The sequence below is a fragment of the Megascapheus bottae genome, chromosome 1 (assembly GCF_031878675.1).
Source record: "Megascapheus bottae isolate mThoBot1 chromosome 1, mThoBot2.hap1, whole genome shotgun sequence".
NCBI classification, from domain to species: domain Eukaryota; kingdom Metazoa; phylum Chordata; class Mammalia; order Rodentia; family Geomyidae; genus Megascapheus; species Megascapheus bottae.
The window spans coordinates 31,718,710-31,730,801 of NC_143509.1; the positions used below are offsets into that span (position 1 = coordinate 31,718,710).

Here is a 12,092-nt window from a genome sequence, read left to right on the forward strand (position 1 = left end):
CCATGAGCTCTTCAGCTCAAGGTTACCGCCCTACCCCTGGGCCTGGGTATTGTCCCTGAGCTCTTCAGCTTAAAGTCACTACCCTACCCTGAGCCAAGCTCCACTTCACATTTTCTAGAGATTATAGATAAGAATCTCAGGTTCTTTCATGCATTTTTTTTGGCCAGTCCTGGGCTTGATCTCAGGGCTTGACCACTGTCCTTGGGCTTTTCTCAAGGCTAGAGCTCTACCCCTTGGGCCACAGCACCACTTCCGACTTTTTCTATGTATGTGGTACAGAGGAATTGAACCCAGGTTTTGGTGCATGCTAGGCAAGCACTCTACCACTAGGCCAAACTCCTGGCCCTTCTTTGTATATTTTTACAAGTCAACCTAATCCGCAAACTGTAGGTTGCTATCTCTCCCAGTAGAAAGATGAATAATTCCTTTAACATTCCTCCCAAATCGAATCTTCAGTGATTTAACTTGCCAGTTACTCCGTTGAGAGCACTTACTTCCAAGTACAATCATTTCGTTAGCTGAGGTCTCACTGGTACTATTACACAGTGCACATTAAAACACGATAGAGTCTATGCTTTGACATCATTAGCAGTTTTCACAAATTCATTCTCTAAGGAAATTTGAGACAGGTCAAGCAGCATTACAATTGTGGCTCCATCTCAAGAGTATGTAGTGTTACGCCTGCACTTTCAGGTTTTCAGTTGGGAAGTCTTCTCTTCCTTAAGGGAAGGATTCCAGCACAGAGAACCCAGTGGCTGGGTGGCATCGGGAGAACAGTTGGAGAGGGAGTCATAGTAAATTTGGCTCCAGCATACTTAGGACTAGGTGGAGACTTCAAAAGTAAGCGAGGACTTCTTAAGTCCGAGTTCCAACCTGGATTATTTGCGAAGTTTTTGGTCTTCTGCCCATGTTGCATGGCTTGCCGTGTAGCTGCTGGCAATTTATAACCATGTCCTCTTTCTTTTCTCATAGGAACACTCTTCAACTGGGAATTCTGATCCCTGGTCTTCTGTCTGTGGAGCTGTGGCTGGTTCTCCCTGACATTTCCAGATGGAGGGTCTGGAAGGTTTGATCTCTTTGCACCACCCATGTTCAGCTTCTGGGTCCCCTTTCAGTGCGCTGTTCAGATTGCTGGGTTTCCACCTGGACTCTTCTTTGCCGCCAATCCCAGGATAACAGGTGTTGCTTGTCTTTGTCTCCACAGAGAAGTTTCCACGGATCAGCCTGCCGCGTTCTGTCTAAGAACTGAGGGCCAAGGTCTGAGTCTCCTCAGCACACAAGCTGGCGACGAGTCCTGGCAGCTTGGAACCCCCTGGATGGCAGTGGCTGTCTTCTGATGTGGAGGCGTCCTCCTGTCCAGGGGAAGACCAAGGCTCGGGTGGAGCGTGGCCAGGAAGATCCACGAGCTGGCTGTGGATGGCCTGAGCCTCAGACCCAACTCCTGCCTACAAAAAGGAGAGGGCAGCGGGCTGAGGTCTCTCCAGCTAATCAAGGTGTTGGTCTATGCCCTGAGGATGTGGCCAGTGGTAAAAAAGGTATCGCCCTGAGGGTGTGGCCAATGGGAAGAGAGGTATCGCCCTGAGGGTGTGGCCAATGGGAAGAGAGGTATCGGACTGAGGGTGTGGCCAGTGGGAGAGAGGCAATGCCCTGAGGGTTTGGCCAATGGGAGAGAGGCACCGCCCTGAGGTTGCAGCCAATGGGAGACCGGAAGCCGCCTCTTTCTGGGATTAGGGACGGAGTCAGCCCAGGATTTGAAATCCTGTGGGAGGAGCAATTAGGGAGTAACCGCCGGACCCGCCCCTTCGAGTCTGGCCTTGGACCTGCCCCCAACTACCCCACAAGACAGGGAGACCCACAGCTTGGGGTCGCCCTGGAGTCCTCAGGACTCCTCAGTAGGGCCTCATAGATGTTCAGAAGTCCCCTGGAGCCAAGGTGGCCTCGGGCCAATTTGGGCCAAGCTGGTCCAAGTTGGCCCCCATCTTGATTTTCCCCCTTTGCTATCCGATTTCAAATAACCAATTAAGCATATATAAAATATATCAGATAACAAGGTGAAATATTGAAGTAATATGAGATCACCAAGGGATGGCAAAATAGATGAGAGATAACATAGAACATAAAGCACAACAATCACTCATATGGCTTTTGTTTCCTTATCCTGGTAGTCCTTTCAGTGAGTGTCATACTATTTTGCCTTATGTATCTAGATTTTGTTGTATTGTAAATGTTTGCTAGGAGAGCCCAAGGTTTTTACTTATTATGACAAATGAGTGAGACTAATGGGCCTATGTTCCTTTGAGTGGACTTTCTTCACTTAATATAACTTTTTCTAAGTTTTTATTTCTGTTTTAAAATTTTTATTGACTGGATAATGTATAGAGGTGTTTAGTAACGTTTGTCAGGCAGCAGATCTATTACTTCTTGCACATTGATACCTTTTCTTATGTTTTTGTCACTGTTTCTCTCCCCTGCCACATTCATTCCATTTCTATCGGCTGGGTCATATGATATGGAATTACATTAAGTTCCTGGTACTTTGGAATAAACTTCAATGTAAAGATCACATTTGATTATAATTCTAATTTAATTTTAAGTTGTATTAAATTCCCATTTATCACTATGCAAAGACCGTATTTGGTCCTAAGTCTAGTTGAATGTTCAATATGCATCATCACAGGAAAGGAACAGTAAAGTACAAAAATATTGTTTGGAGGGGCTGGGAGTTTGGCCTAGCATACATGAAGACCTGGGTTCCATTCCTTGGTACCACATACATGGACAAAATGTCAGAGTGTTGCTGCGGCTCAAGTGGTAGAACTCTGTCCTTGAGAAAACCCCAGGACAGTGCTTAGACCATGAGCTCAAGCCCAGGAATGGCCAAGAAAAAGAAAAAGGGATATTATTTGGGAACCACCTCCTAAACTGTATCTTGAAGATCTCCATGCAAGTTTGGAGCAATGGCCACTATGGTGGACCAAACAATTTAAAATATCTGCAATCATGCCTGCCCCTGGAGACTCTCATCAGTTCATTAGTAAACAGAGACCATGCTATCTCATGTAGGGTCCTTGAAGCCTATATGATCTGATATTTTCAAGTGCTAGTGAACAATAATTATGTTATTAATTATCACTAATATCATTATCATAGTCTCATTAATCAGAAGTGTATTATTTTAATAGCTATTATGTATCATTATTATATATTAGAGTATTATGATTAATATTTTATTAGTGTTTATTAGTATTGACATCATTATTTTCTCACCATAATGGAGATATTGCATCTTTCTCTTTGAGAAACCTATCAAGGAACCCTGATAATTTTGGAAATGATTAAAAAAAACAAGCTGAACTTATATAAAGAAGACCTTGTAAGGACAGAAGGACAGATTTTTGAAGAAGACCCTGGTTATTATTTGAGTATAAAAATTCAATCATAGCTGGGCGTGGTGACTCATACATATAATCCTAGCTACTCAGGAAGCTGAGATCTGACGATCTTGGCCCAAAGCCAGCCCCGGGGATACAAAGATCTCTCATTAATCATTAGAAAATAGGAAGTGGGGCTGTGGCTCAAGGGTAGGGTGGTAACCTTGAGCTGAATACCTCAGGGACAGTACCCAGGCCAGAGTTTAAGGTCCATGACCCCTTTCTCCCCGCAAAATTCAATCATGTTGTGATTTTCTAAGAAACACAGCCCAAGTGTACTTATCTATATTATCAACGGAATTGAGGCTTCACACAGGAACTTGACATTAAAAATAAATCTATGAAGTGGCGCTGTGGCTCAAGGGGTTAGGGCAGAAGTCTTGAGCTGAAGAGCTCAGGGACAGTGTCCAGGCCCAGAGTTCAAGTCCCATGACCGACACACACACACACACACACACACCCCAATCTAACCTCTAGCCACCACTAACATTTTTCTTTTTTGGACACAGATTCATGAAATTTTTTAAAGAAAGAACCCACCATGCAGTTTCTGCCTTACTTGGTTTAGAAGAACAAAACAGATGGTGTAGACTGAGCTCACACAGGAAACGTTACTCAACGAGGCAGGTAAAATCAGAGACCAGATTGAAATCATAAATGGGATTGTAGTATATAATCATTGGATTTCGCCATTTTGCAAGTGGGGAACTTGGTGATGAACCATTCCAGGTCTTTGGGCTCATTGGTATGTCTACATTTTCATTAATTTTTGAAACCAAAATGTTGATACAATCACACAGAAAGCTTCCCAAGGAGGAGACGCTTGAAGGCATCCTTTATCTCTCTGTTTCTCAACCTATAGATGAAGGGGTTCAGCATTTGAGGGACCACAACATACATCATCGAGGCCACCATATTTTTAGTGGAAGAATTAGCCATCTCTGAGCTCATATACAACCCACAAGCTGTCCCATAGAATAAGGAGACCACAGAGAGATGAGCCCCACAGGTAGAAAAGGCTTTGTGTCTTCCCTTCACTGTGAGGATCCTCAAAACAGACGAGACAATCAGGGTGTAAGAGAAAATAATCCCCAAGAGGGGAACACCAGCAAAGGCACTAGTTGCCACGTAGGCAAGAATGGTATTGATAGAAGTGTCAGAACAGGCCTTGTTCATGATCTGGATGAGCTCGCAGAAGAAGTGGGGCAGTTCAAGGTCGGTGCAGAAGGACAATCTCAGCAGCATGAGGCTGTGGAGCAAAGCGTTCATGGAAATAACAAGCAGGGAAAGTATAACCAGCAGGACACAGAGGTGGGGATGCATGATGGCTGTGTACCTCAGAGGGTGACAGATGGCCACATAGTGGTCATAGGCCATCATTGTAAGGAGACAACTTTCTAACCCACCAAAAAGCAAGACAAAGCAGACTTGGGCAAGGCACCCAGCAGAGGAGATGCTGTGGTCCTGGGCCTGAATGTTCACCAGCACCTTTGGGATGGTAGTGGTGCTGGTGCAGACGTCAATGAAGGAGAGACTGGACAGGAAGAAGTACATGGGGGTGTGGAGGTGGGGGTCAGAGCTGACGGCGAGGATGATGAGCAGATTCCCCAGCACGGTGATCAGGTACATGGACAGGAAGAGGCTGAAGAGGAGGGGCTGGAGTTCTGGGTCATCTGTGAGTCCCACAAGGAAGAATCTAGCTATTGCTGTTTGGTTTATGACTTCCATGCTCCCTCTGGAAATTACTGGACTAGATGAAGTGAAACGTGAGATCACACGTGCTACTTGAAGGGCAGAGATCAAGAGGATCACAATGTCTATGAGACTCTTATCACCAATTAACCACCCCAAAACCCAAGAGTAGAGCTGTGATTCAAGTCCTACACTGCCAGCCTGGAGCAAATAAGACATCATACCTATGCCTTAAGTTCAAACCCCAGGAACAGCACAAAAAAGAAAAACGAAGGCTGGATTAATGTCCTACAGGAAAAACAAGTTTTGTGCTCTTGGAGAATCAGCCAGCAGAGTGAGAGTAGGTAAACACTAATGTCAGTACCAAGAGATTTTTGTCTACACACAGTAGACAGGAGGGCTGGTGATTAGAGTGTAGGCATTAATTCCCACAACCCCTACCCCATTTCCAAAGCATTGATCAGGGCCAGGGCACCAACCTGGCTGCCTCCACGCCTGGCCTCTTGCCTGGATGTAGAAGACAGGAGCTCTTTCTGTCATCAGGGCAGGGCAACACAGGGTTACAGGCATCTGATTCTTGCCCAGAACGGCTGCCCTGGCCTGGCTTGGGGCTTAGGCTTTGCTTCCTGACTGGCCTGGGCTGTGAAGGGACACGGCAGCTCCTCAGCCCCTGTAGCCCTCCTGCTCAATATCCAAAGCTCCTCATTACACAGCTTTTGTACTGTCACTGGAGTCCCAGGAGAGCATGTCCTGGAAGACTCTGGGCCCTGCGGGGAGGAGGTGAGTATGGTGGATCCACTGAGCTCTGAGTCCAAGCGTGTGACATCCACATCTGTGGGTTGCCTCTGCCCAACTGCTTTTTCCTATCTTGCGTGCACTGTATGTGTTGCTTGCCCAGCTGGCCTTGAACTATGTACTCCATGCAGCTTTGACTTCCGTCTTGTTCCACCTCCACCTACCGTGTGTTGAGATTTAAATTTTGTGCCACTGATACACAGGCTGCTATATTTGCTGTCTTTGATAATTTCTAATATTTATTTTTTTTGAATGTGGAAATGGTAAACAGGGCTGGGAATAGACAGATAACTTTAGAGTACCATTCAATGTACAATTGTATTAACCTCGCCTATGACTTGTTAGATGAATGTGTGACCTACCCTCAAATCAGTCAGTGTCCGTTATGGGTGCTGGTTGGCTTGTGCTTCTAATCCTCACTGCTTAGGAGGTGGAGCTTAGGCAGAAAAGTCTCCAAAGCTCTTTTCCAAATCAGCAAAGAGCCAGCAATGGAGCTCTGGCTCTAGTTGTAAAGTGTGAGCCTTGAAAGTAAGGGGCGGTGTTTAGGTCCTGATTCATGGCCCACGAATGCACTCGGGCATACGTACAATCAGTAGCATGAATTGAAGAGCACAGATTTGGCTGCTGAAGGGTGAAGGTGAATTTTGTGTTAAAGAAATCAAGTCAAATTCTTCTTGCACTGAACTTAGAGGAAAATAAAGAAGCTTTGGGAAGAGTACTTCGTATTCAAAGATCTTAAGAATTTGTGCTAAAGAGAAGAGATGGGATGGTATATGTCACAGAGGATCCAAAGTTTAGTGCTTGAAGTCAGAGCCTGGGCCCTGTGCCTAGCTTCTTTTGCTCAATGCTAGTTTTCTACCTTTTGAGCCACAGCACCAGTTCTCTTTATATGGTGCCATTTCTCTTTCTATAGTGCTAAGCAGTGAAACTCAGGGCTTCATGCATGTTAGGCAAAAACTCTACCACAAAACCACATTTCCAGCCTCAGAAATGGTTTTCATTGATGGAAATGCATATACCAGGTACATTGCATGCTGTTAGAAATAATCAGTTGGAAAGTTGGAGAGAATTACCTTAGCATGGTAAAAGTGTATGCAATCTATGCAGGAGAAGGATTAGACTTGCATGCATTCTCAGTGCCAAACTATGACTTGTCAAGAGAAAAGAGGAGAAATTTTCTTGGTTTCCACAAATAATGTAAATTTACCAGTACTCTATCGCTACGTAGACAGAGCTCTATTTTTTTAATGAAAATTCAACAAGCAACTTCCACTGTATGAATTTTAAGATTAAAGAAGCTTGTCCCCCAAAAAATACACTAAGGGAACGTTTTGCTGTTCACCTTGGAGACTGATGCTAAAATCTGAAAAGGTGATCCAAACAACGACATAGAAAAATTCAACTGGGCAAAAACCAAGAAGGGCTTGGCACAGTGGTTCATGCCTGTAACCCTAGCTACTCAGGATGCTGAACTCTGAGGAGCAAGGTTCAAAGTTAGTCCAGGCTCAAAAGCGCCTGAGACTCTTGTCACCAATTAACCTCCAGGAAATAGGAATTGAGGCTTGGCTCAAGGGTAGGTCAGTAGCCTTGAGCTGAAGAGCTCAGGGAAAGCGCCCAGGCTGAGTTCAAGCCCCATGACACATGGAAAAAATAAAAGCAAGAAGGCAAGAAGAAAGGAAAAGAACAGAGATTAAAACATAGAAGTGAGTCTGATGCTGAATGAGAAGTGACAAAGAAAGGGAGAGCCAAGGAGAAGAATTAAAGAAAGATAAAGTAGAGGGAGGAATAGAAAGTGTAGGAAAGAATTGAGTACAAGAGTTATGAAGGCAGAGGAAGAGGATGAGGAGGAGGCAAGGAGGAGGTTAAATAAGGTGAAGAACGTAGTATTTATATACTGAGCTCCTGCATGGCATCCTATCCTTTTCCTGTCTACTAACCGTTTTTAGAATCCCACCTTCAAGGGAGGACACACATGGAGCATTCCAGGAGATAGCTATATGTCACAGAAACTGCCTATCATCCTCCCCACTACTGGTGCTATGGAGGTGGAGGACTTCCTCTAAGCTGGGCCTTGGTGGTAGGGTGTCCAGATCCTGTTGGCACATAGTTACAGATCCAATAGTGGCAGAAGAGGGAAGTAGTAGTCTCAGGCATCTCAATTACTCCTCCTCCTACTACTACTACTGTACTGGTTCTGGAGCTTGAACTCAGGAGGACCTGGGCATTTTCCCTGAGCTATGATTTTTTTTTTACTACTACATGAGCCACATATCCACTTCTGACTTTTTGGTTGGTCATTGGAGATAAGAGTGTTATAGACTTTCATGACCAGTCTTTAAACTAGTGACTCAGATATGGAGTAACTGGGATTATAGGTGGGATCTACTGGTAGTTAGATAAGTTTTATTTATCTACTTATTTATTATTCAGCCTCAGTTTCCCCCTTGAATTGGCCATTACTGAAGACCCAGGAGTTAAACACCAACTTTCATCTGGGATGAAATGGATGGAAAAGAGGGGTGATCCAATTTCTGAATGTCCTAAAAAGTGAAGTCTATCGCATCTATACCAAGAGACAAAGGAAAGAGTTGAGAAAATGTACTAGAATTGTTTTTTTCATATATTTTAATTGTAATTATTAGAGGGATTATATTATTTTCACCAGATGGAAGGTGCATTACTTCACAAACATTGGTACCCTTTCTCATGTCTTGGTCCCCATTTCCCTCCTCCCACCCCGCATTTTTGAAATGCTGATTGATGGAGAAACCCAGCACTGGTGGCTGAACACCTGTAATTCTAGCTACTGCAGAGGATCAGATATGAGGATTGCATTTTAAAGCTAACCTGCGCAGAAAGTCTGTGAGACTCTTCTATTTAACCACATAAAGTCAGAAGTGGCTCAGGTGGTAGAGTACAAGCCTTAAGCAAAAAAGCTTAGGCCTTGAGTTCAAGCCCTGCAGATGACAAAATATTTAAAAGAATGCTTGGTGTAGTAGAATATAATCCTATCTCTACAGAAAGCAGAACTAGGAAGATGATTCTGCAAGTCCCATCCTAGAAGATAGCAAGGACTTTTTTCTTAATTTTATTTTATTGTGAGGGTGGTATATAGAGGGATACAGTTACATTTGTAAGGTAGTGAGTACAGTACTTCTTGAACATTGTCACCGCTTCCCATCATTTTCTCCTACTTACCCTTCTCCCAACCCCTCCCAAGTTGTAAAGTTCATTTCTAGTATATTGTCATGTGAATATCGCTGTTACACTGGTTCTCCCTTCGCCCTTTGTCTCGTCATCTTGTTTTTCCCCTGCGCCTGCCTGATTCATAAATACTTAAAACCCATCAGATACCAAAGTCAGATACAACAACATGGCATAAACCGTAATGGAAAAGGGAAAAAAAACAACAGAAAATCAAAAACAAAGTAAGAAAATAACTTCACATAGTATATTGAAAACAACATCTGCAAAAATAGACCTCTTTTTTCCCTATCCTGGAGTTCATTTGCCTTAGTCTCATGCTATGTGATCATATGCACATAACTATTGCACTCCTCTAATAGGAGAATCCTAGATGTATACTTATTATTATAAACGAAGGAAACCATGGAGTCTATGTTTCTTTGGGTTTGGCATACTCCACTTAACATGATGTTCCAAGTCTTTCCATTTCCTTTTGAATGGGGCAATGGCATTCTTTCTAATGGCAGCATAGAATTTCATTGTATGTAAGTATCACACTTTCTTGATCCACTCATCTACTGAGAAGCATCTGAGTGTGTCCATATCTTAGCTATGGTGAATAGCGCTGCAATGAACATGGTTGTGCTGGTAGCTTTAGACCTTGTTTATGAACGTTTGGGTAAGTGCCCAGGAGTGGAATTGCTGGGTCATAGGAGAGCTCTTGTTTAGTCTTTTGAGGAATCACCACACTGCTTTGCGGAGTGGTTGAATAAGTTTGCACTACTACCAACAGTGTTGTAGCATTCCCTTTCTGTCACATCCCCATCAGCATCTGTTGTTATTAGAGTTCTTGATAATATTCATTCTAACTGGAGTGAGGTGGAATTTTAAAGTTGTTTTCTTTTCCAGTTCTTTTATTATCAGAAATATCGAGCATTTCTTCATGTGTCTATAGTCCACTCTATTTCCTCTTCAGAGAAGTCTCTCTTTAAATTGTTCTTTTTTCAGTCCTGGGTACTGAATACTGTTCTTGGGAAGTGACATTCATTTTTATAACTAAGGCAATCCACAGTTACAATTATAGCCACAGTTGCCTGAAAATGGGCTATCGTAACCTACACTTGAGGAGGAAATGAAGAGAGGTACCTGGATGAAGACCTTGGCTCTCTGAGCACATTTGACCATCATCAGTCCCATAAGTCACGAAATACCTTCCTTCCTCAAGCATACCTGCAGTTGTTGCTCTGTAGATCATTTACTTTGTAGTGTTTGTAAGACAGTACACTAAGACTTTTTTCATATATTTTTATTGTAAGTAATAGATGGGTTACATTATATTTGCCAGATAGAAGATTCATTAATTCACATACATTGATACCCTTTTTCATGTCTTGGTCCCCATTTCTCTCCCTCCAACCCCAACTGTCGTCTTTTCCCCCCCTTCTCTGTCCAATTTCAAATAACAAAATACAAATATATCCAATATATCAGATAACAAAGTGAGATAATGTAACAATATGAGATAACCAAGAGGCACAAAAGAGATGAGAGATACCATAGTACATTAAGGACAACAATCTCTTTTTATATGGCTTTTGATTCTATATCCTAGAGGTCCTTTCATTTAGCATCATACTATATAGCCTTATGTATCTAGTTTTTGCTCTATTGCAAATCTCTGCTAGGAGAGACCAAGGTTTGTACTGATTATGCCAAAGAGGGAAACCATTGAGCCTATGTTCCTTTGAGTCTGGCTTACTTCACTTAATATGATTTTTTCTAAGACTTTCCATTTCCTAACAAATGGGGCGATGTCATTCTCTCTGACAGCCGCATAGAATTCCATTGTGTATAAATTTTCCTCTGAGGTCTACCTTTGCGGTGTTCCGAAGGAGCTGTTATTTTGTGTGCTCTTATTGTTACAATTCATAAACTGTTGGATTTCTGTTCTGATCTCCTCGATGACCATTGTTGATTCAATAATGTGTTGTTCAATCTCCATGAAATACAGGGTTTTCCTTGGTGGAGGTGGGTGTTCAGTTCCAATTTGATGCCTTTGTGGTCTGAGAGTGTGCACGGAATAATTTCAGTGTTTTTGAATCTGTCCAGGTTTGTTTTATGTCTTAAGATGTGGTCTATTTTGGAAAATGTTCCATGTGCTGCTGAAAAAAATGTATATTGTGTTGTTTTGTGGTGGAATATTCTGCAGATGTCTGTTATATGTAGTTGACTATATAGTTGTTGAATTCTAAGGTTTCTCTGTTGAGTTTTTGCCTTGCTGATCCGTCCATAGGTGACAGTGGTGTGTTAAAATCACCAACAATCACTGTGTTTCGCTCTATGTATGGTTTCAGTGAAAGTAAAGTTTGCTTGATGAAGTTCTGAGCTCCGGGATTGGGTGTGTAGATATTTAGGATCGTTATGTCTAACTGGAGGAAAGATCCCTTTAGTAGTTTGTAGTAACCTTCTTTGTCTTTTTTTTTCTCTTTTTTTCCCTTTTTTATTGTAATTAGTAAAAGGGTTACATGATATTTGCCAGATAGAAGGTGCAATAATTCACATACATTGATACCCTTTCACATGTCTTGGTACCCATTTTCCTCCCCCCCCCAACCGTCTTGATTTTCCCCCCTTCCCTATCAAATTTCAAATATCCAAATACAAATAAATTCAATATATCAGATAACAAAGTGAGATACTATACCAATATGAGATAACCAAGGGATAGCAAAGGAGATGAGAGACAACATAGTACATTAAGGACAACAATCATTCATTATATGGGTTTTGTTTCAACAACTCAAAAAAAAAATTATACACTATGATCAAACAGGATTCATCAGAGGGAGACAAAGCTCGTTCAACATATGCAAATCAATTAATATAATTCAACACATCAACAGGAGCAAGGACAAAAATCACATGATTGTCTCAATAGATGCTGAAAAGGCATTTGACAAGATCCAACACCCCTTTATGATAAAAGCT

General features: G+C 42.5%; 1 protein-coding gene and 1 pseudogene across 1 annotated transcript; both read right to left on the bottom strand.

Annotated features, from left to right (window-relative positions):
- Nucleotides 1-689: 689 nt before the first annotated feature.
- LOC150068879 (proline-rich nuclear receptor coactivator 2-like) lies at nucleotides 690-1,090 on the bottom strand (annotated as a pseudogene).
- A 3,133-nt stretch (nucleotides 1,091-4,223) lies between these two features.
- LOC150068880 (olfactory receptor 7G2-like) lies at nucleotides 4,224-5,159 on the bottom strand. The gene has a single exon (XM_090341862.1). The coding sequence runs from the start codon at nucleotides 5,157-5,159 to the stop codon at nucleotides 4,224-4,226; it is 936 nt and encodes a 311-aa protein (XP_090197988.1).
- Nucleotides 5,160-12,092: the final 6,933 nt, after the last annotated feature.

Excerpts from the sequence above, each read along its gene's own strand:
- LOC150068880 (XM_090341862.1), bottom strand. The coding sequence starts at position 5,159 with ATGGAAGTCATAAACCAAACAGCAATAGCTAGATTCTTCCTTGTGGGA.